The sequence below is a fragment of the Globicephala melas genome, chromosome 15 (genome assembly GCF_963455315.2).
Source record: "Globicephala melas chromosome 15, mGloMel1.2, whole genome shotgun sequence".
Taxonomy (NCBI): domain Eukaryota; kingdom Metazoa; phylum Chordata; class Mammalia; order Artiodactyla; family Delphinidae; genus Globicephala; species Globicephala melas.
Genome location: NC_083328.1, coordinates 4,603,506 through 4,624,913, shown reverse-complemented (window position 1 = coordinate 4,624,913; position 21,408 = coordinate 4,603,506). Strand labels below are relative to the sequence as shown.

At 49.2% G+C, this 21,408-nt stretch overlaps 1 protein-coding gene across 2 annotated transcripts in view; it reads right to left on the bottom strand.

Moving 5' to 3' along the window:
* Positions 1-385: 385 nt before the first annotated feature.
* DAGLB (diacylglycerol lipase beta) overlaps positions 386-21,408 on the bottom strand; it is a 30,534-nt gene continuing 9,511 nt past the window's right edge. Inside the window, exons 4-15 of one of the 2 annotated variants that reach the window (XM_030846026.2) lie at positions 20,711-20,969; positions 19,130-19,252; positions 18,021-18,148; positions 16,916-17,042; positions 15,233-15,316; positions 13,304-13,381; positions 10,777-10,857; positions 10,560-10,687; positions 4,988-5,056; positions 4,833-4,905; positions 3,575-3,816; positions 387-3,475 (exon numbers count right to left, since the gene is read on the bottom strand). In XM_030846026.2, the coding sequence (XP_030701886.1) occupies positions 3,277-3,475; positions 3,575-3,816; positions 4,833-4,905; positions 4,988-5,056; positions 10,560-10,687; positions 10,777-10,857; positions 13,304-13,381; positions 15,233-15,316; positions 16,916-17,042; positions 18,021-18,148; positions 19,130-19,252; positions 20,711-20,969 (1,591 nt within the window). In that variant the 3' untranslated portion in view covers positions 387-3,276. Of the gene's footprint in view, positions 3,476-3,574; positions 3,817-4,832; positions 4,906-4,987; positions 5,057-10,559; positions 10,688-10,776; positions 10,858-13,303; positions 13,382-15,232; positions 15,317-16,915; positions 17,043-18,020; positions 18,149-19,129; positions 19,253-20,710; positions 20,970-21,408 lie in introns of both variants that reach the window. The other variant, XM_030846028.2, reaches the window with a different exon arrangement.

Sequence of the window (21,408 nt, the reverse complement as noted above, 5' to 3'; positions counted from 1 at the left end):
GAGTTCTTGAGAGCTTGGGGAACCACCTGCTGGGGTATGTGTTTGTTTGCCTCCCTGTAAAACCCTGGGTCGTTGGATGTTCATTTCCAATGCATGTTTTCGTGGTGGGGGGACAGGGAGCAGTCTCTCTACGGGGAGAAGACGGAGGAGCCAGCAAACAAAGAGGGGGCGTTGAGTGACGTTCGGTTTGAGACCTGGCGAATGTTGGTGAGACTCATGTGATGTCCACGCGGGGACGTGTGTCAGCATGTCGGACCAGAGCTCTGGGCTGAAGATGCACATGTTGGAACCCGAACTGGCAGCCTGGTAAGGTGGAGACTGACGATATGACTTTAAGATCCTTTCTGGAGCCTAAACTTATACTATCAACAGTTCATGTTAGAAGCAGTTTTTTAAATCCTCTTTTTTATTGCTTGGAAGAGTTTTTTTTTTTTTTTAAACGAAAGATAAACAATGCAGTTTTAAGACCAAATCTAAAGATTTGCTACAAAAACAGCAGTCTTCCCCCTTCGCACCCTCCCCAGAGGCACCCATTTGAGTTCTCTTAGGTAATTCTTCGTACTTGTCTTCACATGTCTAAAGCATGTGCTTGCTTTTTTCTCTTTTACTTACCAGATGACTGGTTTATCATAAAAGGATGTAACTCGGGAACAGCCAGACGGAAGAGATGTAGAGGGCAAGGTATGGAGGAAGGGCTGGGCGCTTCCCTGGGTGCACGGCTCTCCCCACATCTCCATGTGTTCCCCAACCCGGAAGCTGTCCAAACCAGGTCCCTTCGAATTTTCTGGAGGCTTCAGTTCAGTCACTGGCCATTGGTGACCGATTGAGCTGTCAGCCCCTCCCCTCCCCGGGGCTCAGGCTGAGCTGGGTGCTCCGCTGGAGTTTCAGTTCCAGCCACCACTGACGACGTCCCCTCCCCGGTGGGGATGCAGTAGCTCTTAACCAGCCGTGACCCCAGCCTCAACACACCTCTCCCACCCCTTCAGTACAGTCGTTTGGGTTGGCACTGATATTCAGTGTCTGCATTACCACTGCCACGTAAACGCTCAGGGCTGAGCCATGTAGTAACAGAATCTGCCTTTCCTGCACAACTTTGGTTTCTTCTGGAGTACTAGTTTATTTGCTTTGTTTTCTGTGTATTTGATTAACTTAACTGACTTTTCCATCTGTTGTCTGAATCTCTCAGGACATTCGGATGTAGCATGTGTTTCACCAGTTTTCATTTCCCTAAAGGCACAGAGCCCTCTGACCACCACTTCTCTTACGTGTTGATCTTTTATTTTCTACATCTTAACTCCTTGTTTTCTAATTTACTTTCTCACCTTGATGGACAGATTCTCCAAGAGTTTCCTGAGAAGTATGTGGGTCACCTATGTTTTTGAGCACTTGTATCTTTGAAAATAACTTCATTCGAACCTGATACTTTTTGGCTGGGTCTGAAATTCCAGGCTGGAAATAACTTCTCTTCGGCTTCTTGAAGGCAGATCTCCCCGTCGTCTTGGCTGTTTGCACTGCAGGGGGCGGTACGTTTATCTGCACGTCTCACGGGGTCTGCCCTGCGTCTTCGTGTCCTGGGTGGATCTTTGTCTCCCGTACCCTGTGCTTGGTGGGCTTGTTCGTCTGGAAGCTTGTCTCCCGTTATTCAGGTATCCCTTTCCCAGCTGCTTTTGATTTCATTTTTTATACTTTTCATGTCCAGGAGTTCTTTTTTCCCTAAATACTATTTTTCAGCCTTGTGGATCAGTTTTGTGGTTGCAGCACTCTTTCTGTTCCTAAGCTGTATGTAGCTTCTCCCGTGTCTGTTTCTTTTGGTCCTTTGTTCCCCAAGTGTCTGGCAGTCCCTGGCTCGTGCTTGAACACTGAAAACTAAAAAGCAGACCGGACGCTGAGCACGTAGGTGGGTCACGCCAGGGCGGTGTGGTTCAAGGTGCTGGGATCGCTTTGCTTCCTGCCGCTAGGAACGTACAGGAATTATGTTTAGAAACGAAACTTGTAGCAGTTGGATGTTACCGCAGCATTTCAGTCAGAGACCTTTGTGGGTTTTCAAAAACTAAGGTGGTATGGCTGTGACAGCTACTAGGCCCTGAGGGGGCGGGTATCCCTAGAGGTCTGATTTCCTTGGAGCACCTTCTTAAAGGTTATGGGGGCCAAGTGGGAGGAGTTGTTCTACTGCGCTGGTGTCCAGCGCCCCCTCTACCCTGAAGCAAGCGAGGAGCCAGATTTCTTCCAGCCGTCACTCCGGCTGGTCCCCCGCTGTCTGCTTCATGCCCGGGTCCGAGGTACGTGGGGCATCTGGTTTGTAGACCGGATTTATTCTTGTCTTTCCTTCCCCACTTCACCCAGGAGTCCGCTTACCTCTGGCCATCTCATTGTTCCTGTCTCTTCTTCCCCCCGTCCTTGTGGGTCTATGCTTTCTAAAGGAATCCCATTACTCTCATCTTACAGGGTTTGGATCGGGGGTGGAGTGCAGTCAGACGCCTGGGCAACCTTCAGTCTTTAGCCAGAGCTCCAGGAAAACCTAAGACTCCATTTTGTTGTTTACAGTGGACAGAAAAAAGATGTTTAAAACAGGACTGTTGTAAAACTACCCAGTAAAATAGACCTTCCCAGAAACACCCACTGGAAGAGTTCATGGCTGTGCAGGCACTCATGATACGTAAGTGCTTTTTTTTTTTAACTCACTCTGAATCCACTGGCCGACCTCTGCGAATACCCCACGAGAACTGGGCCACCACCCTGAGGCTGGTGAAGCAAGCAGCGTGAGCAGGGCACAGGGCACCCGGAGGCCAGGAGCTGCAGGCTCCGCTCGCCTCCCCGACCTGCTTTCGTCCGATTCCCAGTCGGAGCTCAGGGCTGACCCTCGCTTAGTGCCACCCATGACAGACCCCAGCCTGCACCCTCGCAACTGATACTGAGTTTGTGCAGGCGGGAAAGTCCAGTTTGCAGAATACACTGCACACCTGTGTGCCAACTCGTAAGGCAGGACCCTGTCACTGAAAAGGTGGCCTGAGGGGCGGGCGCCTACAGCTCGTTAGGGCCTTAAACCTGGCTGTGGGACTCCCGGGAATCAGCAGGCCTACAGAAAAGGGCGTGACACCCACTCAGTCTCGGGGGGGCCGTCACCTCAGTGCTCTCCTGGCTCCTGATAGTGTGAATATTGTAGTCAGAAGTATTTCTCAAATTACTCAGTCATTTAGGAGACCACTGAAATCCGATCATTGGCATCGTGGGAATCACTCAGATGTCCACGGCCCGAGCAGCTCCCAGTTGCCCTGGTTACGCGACCTCCACACTGGAGCCTCCCTGGGTCGGACAGGAAACACAAGCGGCCCTGTCGGACACCACGCTGTCCAGGGCTCTCATCAGGATGTCGGGCATGTGGTCTGTTAGCATCTTTGGGCCGATGAGTATTTTGCTGAATTCCGATTCGTGTGACCATTTCACACTATACCGAGCAGCAGGATAGCAGGAAAACCTGAAAGAGGAAAAGCCGAGCATCTCTTCAAGTCTCACCCCCGTGAGTCTCCCTTCACCGCTGGTGGGTGACTGACCGCGTCAGGCCCGCCGCACTCACCTCCCTGAAGTGCCCACTTCCTCCAGGTGGATGATCCTGCCGGGAGGGTAGAGAGGGGGGTACTTGGTGGGGGACTCGAGCGGGGAGTCGCTGGAGAAGCTGTAGGCCGGGGACCCGTGCGCCAGCAGGCTCCGCTCCCCGAGGAGAGGCTGCGTCAGGTCGCCCCCATCCAGCTCCGTCGGCAGGTCCTCGGGGTGCCCTCCAAACAGCTCGTACCAGCACGCGCGCAGCAGGATCTTGTACTGAGGGCGAGACCGAGAAGACGGCATGCGTGTGACTCCGTGAGGCTTTCACCGGTCCCCGGAGACCTCCTGCGACCCGTGAGCTGGTGGCGGCAACCCCACAGCACTTAGAAGCCTGGCTGCTTTGTTTTTCAACATGGACCTTAGGAGTGTGGAGGTCAGGGGCCCAAACTCAGGTTTCTCTGGGGCAGTGACGCCATCACACTTGAAGCAATATTTAAAAACCAAATTCAGGCAGATTTTGAGGAAAAATGACCCTTAATTCTTTTTAGGCAATTCTGTAAACCAGTTTTACCCTTTACCCTTAAAGACATTAGATACAAATTTTTTTTTTTTAATTTGGGGGAGTGTAGCTGATAAGGAGGAAGTTTATCTTTAAATTAAAAAATTTTTTCTAATTAGCAACAAAAAACGTCACAAAACAAAGATGTTAAGTGAAAAATCATCTCTAGTCCCGTTATCTAAATAAAACCACATTTTGGTGTATTTTTTTGGTGAAAGCTATATATACCTCGTCACCTACCCCTGCCTTGGATTACATTCTAAGAAGCATTTTTAATCCTTCCGTTTTTAAAAAAACTCTTCAAAACATCATGGATATTTTTCTCTACTGGTAAATAAAAATGCATTTATATTTGTAACAACTATAATATCCCACAGCCCAGCAATACCAGCGCCTTCTAAACTCTGTATCTGGCAGCCTTGTTTTCTAAGCTTTGGGACCAAAACCATCAGAACGCTGTTAGTCATGACAGGACTAAGTATGACCAAAAAAACAAATCACTTAACCAAACAGGGATGGTTCTAGTATAGTATGTTCTAGTTGCAGCTTCCCTGCGCATGGTTTAGCCATTTGCTTCTCAGGCGGCCTCTGCAGAACAGCAGCCAACAGTCTGTGCCGGGGGTAGAAGAGCTTCTAGCAGCATCAGTGCCCTGCGCTATGAGGCCACAAACAGCCTGGTGGGGAGGCCCTAACCCCTGCAGGTCCTCTTCCGCACCCCCCACCCCCGCGTTACCTTGGGCTTGTTGCAGTGAGCAATCACTCGCAAGATTCTCCTCTTCAGATCTTCCAAGTTGGTCACACTTAACCTGTTGAGCAAAAGACCAGACTGAGGCTTAGAACTGCCTTTCCCGCCAGCCCAAGCCCAGACAGGACAGCCAGCAGACTCACCTGGGAATCACGTCCTTGCCCAGAACAAGTGACACGATGAAGGTCTTAGAGTATTCATAAAGGGATTTGCTGAAATAAAAAAATAAAGTGATTATATTGCCCACAGAAGGCTTCCAAGAGAAAGCAAGTAACTGTACCAAGTTAGGAAGAGGTCAGTGTTCACAGAACTCCACTCTATTCTCCACCCTCTAAAGGGGAAGAGAAATAAGAGATTCCAGGTAGAGCAACTCACTGGCCAGATTCTCTTGAAAAAGTAAAAGGCATGGGGGTTTGCGTTACTAGATGTCAGCACTGGGTAGGCAACTAAGGTACTTAACCCAGTGTGGCGTCAGCAGAGTCAGACGAAGCCAGGGGAAAAGTGAGCATAGACGCCTCCCACAGTAGGGGAAGGATGGGCTTTTAGTAAACAGTGCTGAGATAAAGCACTCAAGGTGTGAGCGGGAAGATGAAACGGAATCTCTACCTCATGCTGTACACAAAAAAAACCCCGAATTAAACATAGATTAAAGACCTAGGTAAAGGTGAAAGGTCAGACTAAAAGGCTTTTAAAAGATACGATAGGAGACTAGCTCCATGTCCTTGGGACAGAAAGATTTCTTAAAACGAAAACCTGGGACTTCCCTGGTAGTGCAGTGGTTAAGAATCCACCGGCCAATGCAGGGGACACAGGTTCAATCCTGGTCTGGGAAGATCCCACGTGCCGCAGAACAACTAAGCCTGTGTGCCACAACTACTGAGCCTGCGCTCTAGAGCCCGTGAGCCACAACTACTGAGCCCATGTGCCACAACTACTGAAGCCTGTGCTCCACAACAAGAAGCCACTGCAGTGAGAAGCCCACGCACCGCAATGAAGAGTAGCCCCCGCTCGCTGCAACTAGAGAAAGCCTGCACGCAGCAACGAAGACCCAACACAGCCAAAAATAATGACAAATTAGTCAATGTTAAAATTAAGAACTGATAAAGACTTGACCCAGACACATCAAGGAGTGAGTATATTTACAACACATACTTAGAACCAACAAAGAAGTGATACACTGAATATATATACAGACCAGTGAGAAAAAGACAATACAATAGAAACGTGGGCAAAAGGAACTTCATGAGAGTGGAAATTCAATAAAAATATGAAGAGACTCAACTTCATCATGGAAATGCAAATTAAACAGTGAAACATCACTGCGTGCCCATCAGATTGACAAAAATGTTCAAATTGGACTCTATTAAGTGTTAGAATGTGGAGGGGTATGCACGCTGCCGGTAAGGTGTGAACGGGTGCAGCCACAACACGCAAAGCGCGAGCATGTGCACACTCCATGACCCAGCACGTCTGTGACAGCCCGATGTCCGTCACCAGCAGAACGGATAATTTGTGATATGTGATGAAACAACGAGAATTTACACAATAACATTTCAGACATCAAACAATGTGCGGAAACAAAATAACAAAAAAAGTACAATTCCCTTTCTCTGAATTTCAAAATCATGCAAATCCAGACTATGCAGAGACATGTCTACAGGTGGTAAAACTGATTTTTAAAGCGAGGGAAGGGACTTCCTGGCGGTCCAGTGGTTAGGACTCCGCGCTTCACTGCAGGGGGCATGGGCTCAATCCCTGGCTGGGGAGCTAAGATCCTGCAAGGCCACATGGTGCAGCCAAAAATTAAAAAACAATTTTTTTTAATTAAAAAAAAAAGCAAGGGAAGAATTTTCACAAAGATCAGGACAGTGATTCCCTGTGAACAGGAAAGGAGAGGACACACAGGGACTCTTCTAAGGCACTGGCAACGTTTATTTCTCCACTTGGGTGGGTGCAGAGGTATGTGACTATTTTTAAATCAGCTTTATTGAGGTGTAATTTACAACAGTAAAATCACACCCATTGTAAGTGTACAATTTGATGACTCTTGACAAATGTCTATAATTGTTTAGCAACCAGCTCAATCAAGACGTGGAGCATTTCCATCACCCCCCCCCCCGCCCCCCGCCCGGCTCCCTGTGTCCTTCTGCAATACCCCATCCCCAACCCCAGGCAACCACTATCTGCTTTTTGTTGTTATAGTTTTGTCTTTTCCAAAATGTCATATAGGGACTTCCCTGGTGGTGCAGTGGTTAAGAATCCACCTGCCAGTGCAGAGGACACAGGTTCAAGCCCTGCTCCGGGAAGATCCCACATGCCACAGAGCAACTAAGCCCATGAGCCACAACTACTGAGCCCACGTGCCACAACAACTGAAGCCCGTGCACCTAGAGGCCACACTCTGCAACAAGAGAAGCCACCACAACTAGAGAAAGCCCGCACACAGCAACGAAGACCCAACACAGCCAAAAATAAATAAATAAAATAAACTTATTAAAAAAAAAATTTTTTTTAAATGTCATAAGTGAAATCACACAGTAAGGTCTCTTGTGTCACGTTTCTTTCACACAGCAAAATGCATCCAAGTTGTATGGATTTTTGCTTCTTACTCTAAAAAACATGTTTTATCTTTGTTTCACTGAATAAAAAGTTATTTTAAAAAGTCACTTTCGTGTCTTATATGTATAAATATGTGTTTTAATATTAAAAGAGCTTTTAAAAATTTTAAAGCTACACATTTATGTATAAAGATATTGATAGATTTATAATAATGAAAAAATGAAAAGAATGTAAATATCAGTATGGGAATAAATAAAAGTGGTGTAACCAGATGATAGAAAACTAAGTTAATTTAAAAACATGTTCTCAAAGAATAGTTAAGGATATAATGTATACAGAGTATTAGAAAAACACATATCCACACACAAAGAGCTGGAAGAAAGCAAACATGAATAGTTACAGTGATGACTTCTGGGTAGATCCTGATCTCTCCACTTATTTATATTTTTCAAAAATTCTACGATGGATACAAATTTAATTTTTACCCCTTTCATTTTTTATTTTTTTTAATGGTCATACAGATTTCTTCTATCATCAGGCCAGAGATTATACAGGATTAAGTATGTTGAATCAGAAAAGAAAAATAATTTTCAAACTCAAAAAATGAATTAGTAACCAAATTCAGTGAAGTTGCAGGATACAAAATTAATATACAGAAACTGTTGCGTTTCTATATACTAATAATAAACTATCAGAAAGAGAAGTTAAGAAAACAATCCCATTTATAATTACATCAAAAAGAATAGGACTTCGCTGGTGGTCCTGTGGTTAAGAATCTGCTTTCCAATGCAGGGGACGCGAGTTGATCCCTGGTCAGGGAACTAAGATCCCACATGCCGCAGGGCAACTAAGCCCGCACCGCAACTACTGAGCCCGTGTGCTCTAGAGCCCATGCACCACAACTAGAGAGAAGCCCAAGCACCACAACGAAGATGCAGTGTGCCACAACTCAGACCCAATGCAAACAAATAAATATTGAAAAAAAAAAAGAATAAAGTACCTAGGAATAAATTTAACCAAGGAGGTGAAAGACCTGCACAGTGAAAACTAGAAGCCACTGATGAAAGAAACTGAAGAAGACACAAATAAATGAAAAGGTATTCTGTGCTTATGAATTAAAAGAATTATTACTAAAATGTCCATATTACCCAAAGAAATCTACAGATTCAATGTAATCCTAATCAAAATTCCAATGGCATTTCTCAAGAAATAGAACAAACAACACTAAAATTCATCTGGAAGCACAAGAGACCCCAAACAGCCCTAAGCAATCTTGAGAAAGAAAAACAAAGCTGGAGATATCGTGATCCTTGATTTCATAATATAATACAAAGCTAAAGTAATCAGAACAGTATGATGATTAGTATAAATACAGACACACAGATCAATGGAACAGAACAGGGAGCCCAGAAATAAGCCCATGCACTTACGGTGAATTAATTAAGAAGGGAGCTGAGAATACACAGTGGGGAGAAGACAGTCTCTTCGATAAATGATGTTGGGAAAACTGGACCACTATCTCACCATACACAAAAGTTAATTCGAAATGGGTTAAAGACATTTAAATGTAAGACCTGAAATCAGAATACACCTAGAAGACATAGGCAGTAAGCTCCTTGACATTGGTCTTGGTGATGATTTTTTGGATTTGACACCAAAAACAAAGGCAACAAAAGCCTAATCAAATGGGACTACATCCAACTAAAAAGCTTTTGCACAGCAAAGGAAACCATTGACAAAACGAAAAGGCAACTTACTGAATGGAAGAAAGTATTTGCAAATCATATACCTGGTAGAGGTTAAAACCAAAATACATAAAGAATTCATATAACTCAATAGCAATAAGACAATCTGACGGGGACTTCCCTGGCGGTCCAGTGGTTGAAACGCCGAGCTTCCACTGCAGGGGGCGTGACCCCTGCAGGGTTCAAGCCCTGGTCCGGGAACTAGGATCCCACATGTCGCGTGTCCAAAAGAAAAGGGCAGACGATCTAAGTAGACATTTTTCCAAAGAAGACACACAGATGGCCAACAGGTAACGTGAAAAGATGCTCAACATTACTAATCATCAGGGAAATGCAAATCAAATGAAAATGCAAAGCTTGAGATGGTACCTCGCACCTGTCAGAATGGCTATTATCCTAAAAAGATAAACGAAATAACAAGCACTGGCCAGATGTGGAGGAAAGGGAATGCTTGTGCATTGCTGGTGGGGATGTAAACTGGTGCAGCCACTACAAAAGAACAGTATGAAAAAAAAAAAACAGTATGGAGGTTCCTCAAAAAATTAAAAATAGAACTACCATATGATGATCCAGCAATTCCACTTGTAGGTATTTATCCAAAGAAGATGAAGACGCTGACTTGAAAGATACCTGCACCCCCATGTTCACTGCAGCATTATTTACAATAGCCAAGACATGGAAAAAACCTAAGTGTCCGCTAACGGATGAATGGACAAAGACGTGTGTGTGTGTGTGTGTGTGTATGTGATGGAATATTATTCAGCCATAAAAGGTAACGAAATCTTGCCATTTGTGGATGGACAACAACCTGGATGGACCTTAAGAGCATTACGCTAAGTGAAATAAGAGACAGAAAGGCAAATACCATGTGATCTCACTTATATGTGAAAACTGAAAAAACAAACCAAGCTCACAGATACAGAGAACAGACGGGGCTGCCAGAGGCGGGGGGTGGGAGGGGAGGCAGTGAAATGGGAGAAAGGAGTCCAAAGGTACAAGCTTCCAGTTATAAAATCAATAAGTTATTGGGATGTAACGTACAGCATGGCGACTGCGTATGTGAAAGCTGCTAGGAAAGTAAATCTTAAAAGTTCTCACAAGGAAAAATGATTCTGTAACTCTCTGTTAACTAGACTTATTGCGATCATTTCACAGCATATACAAATATCGAATCGTTACGTTGTACATCTGAAACTAATATAATTATACCTCGGTTTAAAAAAAGTCAAATCAAAGCTATGGTTAGAGAGACCTATGAAAAGCTATCCAGTCTTTTTTCAACCAAACAGGGCTTTGAAACAAACTTCTCCTGAGGATGAGAAATTGTTAACTAACTTGCAGATAAGAGACCAGTTCTGACCATATGACTTGTGAGTAGCACCTCCTTACAGGAAAGGAAACAAAGAAGTACCTCAGCAGCCCCCTGGGCGGGGAAAAGGCGTAACACCTGACTCGTGGGTATGAGCTTCTGAGCATGATGGTCAACAGGGCTGCGGCGCCTGCCCCCAGGCTGTGCCCCACGATGACCAGCCGGTATTCCTAGGGGGCAAATGCAGAATGAGTAAAGGTTAAGAAAACAAATAGCTAATGGCAGAGAAAACGGAAGAAAAGAAGAATTAAAATCTCACAGGTGCAACGCTGAACGCCTGGCTCAAAATCCCGTCGTTGATGAGTCGTCGGTAAACGTATCTGGCAGCTTGAGAAATCCCCTGAAAGTGCAGACACAGAGGTGGCTGGTGACTGTCAGGGCAGGCCTACACGGGGTCTCCTATCGGTGACTCTGTCCCCCCAGACAGGAAAGGCATCCTGGGATCAGCGGGCACATCTACCGCTCACCGCTGTATTCCTGGCACCTGGCACAGAGCTTGGCAAGAAGCAGGGGCTCAAAAAATATTTCCGTGAGTGAATAGGTGACGTCAGGAACATCTTTCCACGTCAATGGACATTTCTAAGGCTTCTTCAGCTGCAAAGCATTGTGCTGCGTGGACGTCCCACAATTTACTTTAGCCAAGTCCCCATGGTCCGTCACATTTAGATTATAAATGGCTGGGCTTTTACAAGTATGTTAAAATGTAGAGTTCTGAATCAGTGACAGTGACTAAGCAGCCACTGTTCCTGCAAAAGCAGAACTAAAACCATCGGAAATGAGTTCTAGGAAGGTCAGGCTTTGGTTTCATTTCCAAAAATAGAATGTAAAACTTCCTAACAAATACAGCTATCTCATGAAACAGACTTTTTGAAAATTAAGTAGTTCCCATCGAGGAGAGAAAACCCTGTCAACCAAAAGCATTTTCGGAGTGCTTCCTGCATGACAACACAGGACGGGCCTGGCCACCGGCCCCGGCAGCCTAACCTCCAACAGGATGAAGTGGGAGAAATTCCACATAAGATGGGAGGCTGTTTTGCTCCTCTCTGAAGCTGCTGCAAATTCCTGATTCAGTAGCTCTATAACCCTGTGAGCAGAACGCGGAACCTGGCCTCGTATGTGAGAAACCAGGAGGTCTGAAGGGTTAACACGCTGTGCACAGTCTGACGGCACTTCTGGACAAACCACCAGATCTCCCTTTCCTCCCCCTCCTACCACACGATGCTGTCGACTTCCGCCAACATTTATTAGGCACCTACCGCGTGTCTGGTTCTGGGCAGCCAGAGCCACTCGGCATCTGGACCACAACTCGGCCGGCTATGAGTCTCCCTGGCACAAGTGTTACAGGTGAAACGCCAAGACCGTTTTCAGCTGCACAGCTTTGAACTCCAACCATCGTGGACAGCATCAGAGCCAAAACTCGGTACCGAGGCCAAGAGCAGAGAACAGTCCGTGCCCTTAGGCCCTGAGCAGCTGTCTTCCCGGGGGGGAGGGCAAGAGCTGTGTCACTGAACGAAACGGTGCTGGAGGAGGCCTCCGCTGAGAGCCGGCCAGGCCTGCGGGTCGCAGCTTGGAGGCACAAAGCCTTGGTCTGCGGCCCAAATTCTTCTAAGACCAGAGCCACAGCTGAGCCCACAGGGCTCTGAGGGTATTCCGTGCTTGGCTAGTTGATGCGTCTCTATAAGAAGTTTTAAGTTTCTTATTTGTTTTTCTTTATGCACACCCAGTAATAGTTAAACTGGACTTGTCAGTGAATTGAGGTGTGAAAAGACAGCTAAGGGATAAAGGAAAAAAGTTCACATTCCTAGGACTGTCAAGCTCCTAAGTGGCGGCAGAACAAAAGCCAAATGCCTCTACGCTGGCTTTTCCCTGAAGTGTCCAGGCACAGAAGAAAACAAAACCCCCCAAAACAACAATAACAAAAAAACCTGGAAGGAAAAAAAGTTGTCCAGACAGGACACTGGGGTTCAATTAGCAGCACCGCAGTCTGGCAATAACACGTGCTTTTATAAAAAGTAAGCATTCCAGCCTAGGTACCTCAGCTGGGAGAGCATCAGACTTTTAATCTGAGGGCCCAGGGTTCATGTCCGTGTCCAGGCACCAAGAATAAATAAACAGAATTAAAAAAAAAAATTAAGCATTCTATTTAAAAAACTATTACTACAGAAGTAATGCATGTTTTGGTTAAAAACCACACGAAGTGTATAAAAATAGTGGAAGGCCACTGCCCTCCGCCCCCGACATCCTTCTCCCCAGAAGCAGCCGCTGTAACCTTTAGGGAAGGAATCATCCCAGACTTTCCCTCAAATGTTAAAACGCTCAGCTCTACAACCTCGTTAGTCATCAGGAAAATGCGAATCAAAACCACGGTGAGATACCCACTTCACAGCCACTAGAACAGCTACGTTCAAAAAAAAAAAAAGAGGTCTTCCCTGGTGGTGCAGTGGTTGAGAGTCCACCTGCCGATGCAGGGGACACGGGTGTGTGTCCCGGTCTGGGAAGATCCCACATGCCGCGGCTGGGCCCGTGAACCATGGCCGCTGAGCCTGCGCGTCCGGAGCCTGTGCTCCGCAACGGGAGAGGCCACAACAGTGAGAGGCCCGCATACTGCCAAAAAAAACAAACAACAAAACACAGAAGTAACCTCTCAGGGCTGTGGTGAGAAGTTGTGCTGGACAGCACCTGGCGCAGAGCAGCGTTAACGCGGGAGACCCCGAACTGAAAATACTCCAGCGCCTTCGAGGTTCCCCTTGACAGAACATTCCAGACCACACGGCCTCGGCTCCTACCTTGTGTGCCCAGCAGTCCTGCACCTCACACTCGAGGTCGACCGGCTCGCTCTCCGCTGACAGGTCCGTAAGGATGTCCTGGAAACAGTGCGTGGGAAGAGGCCGTCAGCTGGGCTGGGCTAGATGAGGGTGGCTGCGTGGGACAGTCCCCCAGGTCAGGCTGTTGAGAATTGGACCCCAGGTGCCTGAACTCGGGAGAGATGCCAGGTGGCCAGGAAGCTCCTGAGGAACCCACGGCGCAATCAGACATGAAGACTGGGGAGGGGACACGTCTAAGACGCACCCTCTGCCCCCACTCCCTGCACACAGCATCTAAGCACCCACGAAGCACAGAGCCCTGGGCCAGGGTGTTGAGCAAAGCATGGTTCCCGTCCTCCATGGGCCCAGTCAACGGCTGGTTGAAACCTAAGGGAGGGTAAGAGACACGTCACACAGAGCAGAGGAGGGGTGAGCGCTGCAGGGCATGGGGGGCTTCCTGGAGGAGGTGGCCTGAGCCAGAGCCTGATGGAAAAGCTGGTTTTCAGGAAGCAGAGGAGAGAACAGAGGCCGGCATCCTCACCCAGGGGAGCAGCAGGACCCAGTGCAGAGGCATCTGAGCACGGGAAGAGGGCAGTGGGCTGGGCTCACAGGCACTTGACTCTGGAGGCATCGAGGGGCCGCGGGCAGAGCCTGGGAGGCTGGTGTGTCCCTGGGACCCGGGGAGGCCCACCTGCGGGGGAAGGGGCCCCAAAGGTGGCTCTGGCGCTGCCAGGGCTGGGAACTGTGCGCCACAGTGCCGACAGCCTCAACAAGAACCAGGAACCGTGTATAAAATGCAGCGGGAACTGCCTGAGGTTTGCGAGCAGTGGCAGGTCTGACTATGTTCTAGAAAGAGTCCTCTGGACAGTACAAAGGACAGACTGGGAAGACGCGAGACGACAGACAGGGACCGAGGTAGAGGACCTGTCGCTGGCCCAGGAAAGAGAGGCCTGGGACCAGAACCAGGGCTGCGGTGCTGGGACTGGAGGAGACGGGCCAGAGAGGGGCCGGGCAGGACCACACGCGACAGACTGGGCAGGAAGCGAGGAGAGAGCCAGAGACGACTTCAGCTCTGCGGCTTCTTGGTGGGCAAGGGGGCGCCGCATGGTTACTGGGGTGGGCGGTGCCGACGGGAGAGGAGACCCAGGAGCGGGGGCCCGGGCAGACCCAGATAGCTCCTGGCGAGGCAGGGGCAAGGTTGGCGGGGGGCGGGGGGAAGCAGAAGAGGGTGGAGTCTCGTTTCATTTCCTGGGTCAGGAGAAAAGAGAGAACTAGGAAATGAGACTGAGGAACAGCCAAGAAGAGACCAAAAAGCACAACACAGGAGAGAAGAATGTCGCCAGGTGTCTTCGTGGGGCAGAGACCGAGCAGGACGGGAGGGGGCCGCTGGGTGGGGCTGGGCAGTGCTCGTTCCCACGGCACCGGGGGAGCAGCGGCCAGGGGAGCAGCGGCCAGGGGAGCCAGGGGCAGGCACGTCGGGCCGGCTGAGGCCCCCAACAGGAACTGGGGAGGTGGGGTGGGGGGTACCTAAGAGTGGGCTGACTTTGGACTGCATGACTTAACCTACTGTTCTTTCTGGCTTTGGGTGCAGAAAATTCAAGGGGAGGGTCACCCGGGTTGGGGGCCCAGGGAATCCAGTGGGCACCCGCCGGGGAATAGGGGAGCCCAGCCCAGCCAGCGTCTAAGTTTCCAGTATTTCTTGGTTAAAAGGAAATGGCTTTCTCTGCTTTTTCAAAGGGAACATGACAGCCCTGGACTCGCCTCCCTGTTTTCCACACCCGGTGTTTCCCTGTGTCTGATGCTGTCGCTTACGAAGGTTTCCCCTCAGTTCCAGGAAAGCTGGGTCTCCTGGCGTCTGAGCTGCTGACTCCCCGCCCCCAGCCCCCTGGGCCAGCGTGCCAGGCTCCGTACCTGGAGAGACATGGTTCCCCTCACAGCCACCACCACCGACTCCTTCCTGTGGTCCAGGGCCACTAAGAAGGGGAGCTCGTACACCTGGGAGAGAGGAATGAGCATTAGCACAGGTGTCTGCGGACACGGCCGGGCCAGCCCGCAGCGTGTAACACACGCGCTTCCGAGCACAGCGCGGAGGGGTGCACTGATCCCCACCTCTGCTCGTTCTCAGTAGACAGTGTGACTTCTGATTCTCAGTGATGAAAGGCTCTCTAAAGCCAAGCCCCTTTTACCCTCGGGGGCAGGGGATAGAGCCATCTCAGCGGGCAAGACCAGAGCCTCCACTCTGGGTCAGTGCAAGCAGCGGGTGACAGGCTCTGGGCGCCGTAAGCACCCACTTGCATCAGCACCGACCGCGGGTCCAGCGGTAACCCTAGGCTCCTGCCTTCGCATCTGCAGAGGCTCCTGGAGGAGCAGCGAGAGGGTCTGGGTTAGGCAGACCTGCCTCAGGAACTCTGCTCCACCCCATTCCTGCTGTGGGACCCCAAGCAAATGTCTGAAGTTCTCTTCGACCCCATTTCCTCATCTTTAAGGAGGACAGCATGGTGTGCTGTCCTCCAGCTGGTGTGACACCACGGGGACGGCCACCTGTGCGTGGTGAACGGTCGTGCATGTGGAGCCAGCAGGAGAGGACAGACTGCCAACTTCACTGCCCTGGTTTCCGCAGGAGAGGGACTTCTACTGATGACCTTGTGGGGCGCTCCTTGAAAGAGCCCACAGAGCAGTCACGAGCCTTCTGTGGAAAATCACCTCCTTTAAACCCCATCCGCTTTCTGTCATCACCACGCAGTGACAGGGCAGCACAGGGCTCACGGGCTCCTGCGCTTTGCTGGGTACCAGATTCACTGCGGACATGAAAACAAGATCCTGGACGTTCTGATCTCAGTGGGGTGGGGTGTGACTTTTACACCTCCCAGGTGAGTCTAAAATGCAGCAGTTTGGGAGCCAGGGGGGTCAAGAACAGGACACCAGTGGTTGCCTGGATCATCTGTGCGCTGGAACCGTGGGGGGCTCCTGAGCTGGGGTCCCATCGCCACAGATTCTGACTTCATTCATGTGGGGTCTGGCCTGGGCTTCTGAGTTTTAAAAGCTCCCCAGGAGATCCCAGTAGACAGCAGACGTGAGAGCCGCTGCGCTTGGCTGCGGGTTCTGGGCTTCCGGTGCCTGTGAGGACCGTGTGGGGAGCCACGAAGCAATGCAGGACGGGTCCCTGAAGCCAGACTGGCTTCCGCAGGTTCACTAGCCAGCCCTGCGATTCCGGGACCCTCCCAAGTGTGAGACCCACTGCACTGCACTGCACTGCACTCATGGGATGGAGCTCAGACCCAGAGACTAGGATTGATCAACCCCGGGGACCTGTGTGGGATTAACGCCAAGTGCAACTCATTGTTCTTCACTAAAAATGGGCTCAGGTGAAACACAGCATAGTCTCCCTGATGAAGACTTTCTGCCCCATCTTATGTTAAACCTGTGGGGGCTTCAAGAGCGTTTGTGAACCTCGGAGATAGTGCGCTAAACTTGGGGTACGTGTCTGTGTTATGTGTCTCCACACACTTTTCCGGGGGAATAGTTTATAACGCCCACCAGAATCTCGAAGGACTCCAAGACCCAGAAGAAGTTAGGAGGCACTGCTCACTCTACCTTGTCGTGAAAGCTGACGTGAATGAAATCCCGGTACTGCAGCCCCGTCGTCTGCAGGATGGAGCCAAAGTGACAGTTGAGCTGATCACCTCCAACCAAGTCATAATCGGTTGTCCGGCTTCTGAAACTAAAACGGGGGCAGAGGCGTTACTGCGCCAACCAGAGCCACGTACCGAGGAAGACCCCACCCTGCCGTCCCGTTTCCTAGCAAACCTGAGGGCGCCCGCTGCAACTCTGCACAGCTCAGCCTGGCGAACCTATAGTGGCCTTGAAATGACACTTCTGTGTACACGACTTACTACAGTCTGACCTATTTATTAATGCTTTACATACTCAAAACTTAAACCAACAAGGATGGGAGAGACCCTAAAAGCACCAGGAACGGGACAAGCCGGCATCAGGGATCTCCTGATACGATGTACTAAGAAGGACGCGCGCTCCGCATGGAAGCATTCCTGCCAAAGATGTGTAACTTGAACCTAATCGTGAAGAAGTCACCAGACGAATGCAAAGTGAGGGCAGCATACAAAGTACCCAGACTGTCCTTTTCAAAATGTCGATATTGTGAAAGACTTAAAAAAAAAAAAAGACTGAGGAACTGTTCCAAACTGGAGGAGACTCAGGAGGCATGACAGCTAAATGCAATCCACGCTCCCGGACTGGAAGAAAATGTGCTACAAGGGGTATTACTGGAACAACTGGAAAAATTGGAATAGCTAACGATTAATGATAAACTTCCTGAATTTTATAACTGTACTGTAATTTATGGCAAAGAAAGACCTCGTTCTTAAGAAACACAAGCTGAGGTAATTGGAGGGAAAGGGGCGTGATGCCCGCAACTGAATCTCCAGTGGTTCTGGGGGGAGAAACACGTATTTATGGAGAGAGTGATACAGCACACGTGACAAAACTGAGTCACCACTGGTCATTTTAGATAAAGGACGTGGGCGTTCTTAGCACTGCTCTTGCGGTTTTGGAAATATTTCAAAATAGGAAGTTTTTTTAAACAGGGAAATGGGATTATTTTTAGAAAATAAAGTACGGACACCATAGCAAGCAACATCCGGGGCGGAATGAGGATGGAGGCCTCAGACTGCCGACCTACCAGTCACCACCAATCCTGCACAGCCCTGTAAAAGGGTTTCTGTAAATATAGAGGGGCCACCCATAGGCAGCTGCGGCGAACTGCATATAGTGATGACAGTTTTCTAATTCTGCGTCCAAATCAGCTTCCTGGAAGAGAAGAAGAAAAGCTTTTTGTTTAGGGGAGCCCATCAAGGAGAGGATCAACACACTATGATCTTTCTTTTTTTTAACCTGATTTTCATTTTATATTGGAGTATGGTTGGTTTACCATGCTGTGTTAGTTTCAGGTGTACAGCAAAGTGATTCAGTTATACATATACCTATATCTATTCCTTTTCAGATTCTCTTCCCATATAGGTTATTACAAGACGTTGAGTTCCCTTTGCTACAAAGTAGGTCCTTGTGGATTATCTATTTGATAAACAGTAGAACACACTATGATCTTAAACCTGAACTCAAGTTCCTGATTCTTCCCTTTCTTTCTTCAGGGAATAGACCTCTCGGAGGACTTCCACTGGGAAAACTGGTCCTTAAATACAGACAGATGAACCCCTCATTTTCGGAGAATGCAGAAGTTAGCAGCAAAAATCCCTAATGACTTTCCTGACTCCTGGTGAAATAAGCCCGTGACTTCCTGCTGGATGCAGATGCAGACGCCCCTGCAACAAATGGGCTTCTGGGAACTAGGTGCAGAGACAGACACACAATCCGTATGCAATTTTCTCTTTCAAAAGCACAGAAGTCTGTAGCGGGAAAGCAATCATCAAGCAAAGCTGAACTGTCTCTGTTCCCCAGACCCAGAGAAGAGAGCAAACACACTCTGGGAGAACCAGGCCCCACCCCAGAGGGAATTTTCGATATGCAGACAACAGCCAATTTTCTAAAAGAGAATCTCAGGGAAAAAAAAAAAAAAATACAACGGGTGGTGAACGGGCCAGGAGTGGGCTCCCTCTACGTGAACTCCAGGTGACGAGGAGATGCCCCACCGGACAGGTGACAAACCACAACTAGCAAAAGCCTCAAGTCAGATTCCAATCAACTGCTCCTGAAATGGTTGCTTTTTTTTTTTTAATTTACAAGTAGGTGTAAATGTCAAAACGGTACAGCTCAACGGAGACGTGGGCTTACCTGGGAGGGCCCTGGGGAATGGCTGACCACCTCGTCAGGCTCCTGGTTGTTCCTGATGCTGTCCTGTTGCTGGTGGAGGAGAGCGAGCCCTGCTGCAATGTCGCTGGGCACCAGGTCCGTGTCCTGGGTGGGAAACCACAGGGCTTATCATAAACCCAGCAGGAATGGCCCACGAGCTCCCGAGGGCCCAGTTTTACGCAGTTCACATGCACACACATGCACATACACATACGGCTACGTGTGAAAAGGTGTTTTGAAAACTATTTCCCTTTCAGGACTCCTGCATGTGGGCTTCGTGTCTCTCGCCATCCTGCCCTCACACAAACCTGCTCGAGAACATAAATATTGTACTGATCTCTGCTCTCAGGTTTCACGTCAAGGGAGTCGGCTATTTTTAATCTACTTCACATCGCCTGTGAAGTGGGTGAGTAAATGGGTAAATCTGCCCTCTTTGGAGTAACGTCTGATTTTGGCCCAGGTTTACACTCTTCCTGCTCAAGATGCTGAGAAGGTTTTGTTGAAAGAGTCCACGGCAGAGATGCATGAGACTGGACTTATACTCACTGGGCAGAACGAGCCTCAGAAAGACCCGCAAACTAGGAAAGCAACCGAGTGAGTGTCCAGAGCCTGACCCGACCCTCTCCTTCCCGAGGGACACGGAGCAGACGGGAGTCCACGAGAAACCAGGTACTGGCTACTCGGCCACTTGAGCCATCGGTTCTGCCCACGATGCAGGTTAAGACGTCCTCTAAGAACAGCCAGGTTCTCTTCCTCCTTCTTTCAACAATCTTAAGACCGGGTTGAAGTGCTCCTTTGAAATTATTTAGGGGGACACACTTCTCTCATCCCTATGTGGAGGCTGCTGGTTACAGAGCCAGCCTTGAACAGGGCAGGCCTGGCCACCACAGAGAGGTGAGAAAAAGACTGGCGGGCGGGCACGACGTCAAGAGAACTCCTCTCTCTCACTTGGCTGCAGTACTGAACATAAGAGGAGTTTATCAGAGATCATTATAAGAGAAATTGGATGTGAAAGAAAAACAAATGTTTCCAAATCACTGAAGAAACTGCTCTAGAACCATGACACCCTTCTGCATTGCAACTGTCTTTAAAAAGAGAATCATCTGTCATTTCCATCATGCCATAAAGTTGTAAGAAACCAGGGCCCGATACTACCTCGGAGGCACGACACTGCCGGGACCTGGCATCTGCTGAGAACCAGCTGGACAAAGAACGTAGGAAACGCCTGGCAAAAGATTCTCAAAACGTACAGGTCCCACTACTTAGCTCCTTAAGAACCAATTCAAAACCTTAACTGTGTAACAGATGGGCGTCAACACAAGGCTGCGCCGACCAGGGCATGGGGTCCGTGAGCACAGGGCCCTGGGTCCCTGCTCCCTGGAGCTCTCGGGCGCTCACCCCAGGGCACACCTCCACCCGCCGCACCCACAGGGGACTCACTCTCAGGAGGTGTTTTATGTCAACAGGGAGACAACAGGGTTCAAAATGCAGAGAACTCATCTTCTCAAAAGAAGTGTTTACTTAAACAGAAGAAAGAGACCAGAGCAGACCCCGTCGGCTTACTGAAAAGTAGGTTGAGAAAAGCTCTGCCGTACTCGAAAAAGCAACTCGAGTACGGTCGTCTTTGCCGACGCAGCAGCACAGGAACTTGATTCTCGTTTCCCACACGCTTGTAGCTGCCGTCTTGAGGCCATTAAGTAACTGGCTGGACTCACGACTATCCAGGTGATGGGGGCCCGCAGGGGGATACGGAGCCATCTTCCCCCCCAGCGGGTCAAAGACGATGACGATGGTGACCACGGTGGAGGCGATGATGATCCAGCTGCGACACAGAGAGAGGAAAAGGCTTGGGGGCTGCAGTCCTGAAGTGACCCAGGGGGTCACTCTCTGCATCTGTACAACTTGTGGCTCTTGTTACTAAGGAAGATGGGGGTCTCCCAGAACCTGGCGGAGGCGGGCAACTTGTTTCTTCTAGAAAGTTCCTTACGAGCCCATGGCCAACCCAGGCACGACAAAGATCAGAGCCCCAAAAGCCACAAAAGGAAAAGGGGAAGTGTCTGGTGGGCAGAGCCTCGGCCTGGGCATGGAAGTCCCTGACCTTGACCCAGGCCTACTCCCCAGGATCTCGGGGTTCCCCTCAGTAAAACCAAAGGAGGCTTCCCGTGCCACGGGATACCCTCACAGGTCTTTCATTCATACGTTTCAATATTTCTAGGTTGTCCACCATGCGCAAGGCGCCCTGGGTCCATGAGCACGTGTGC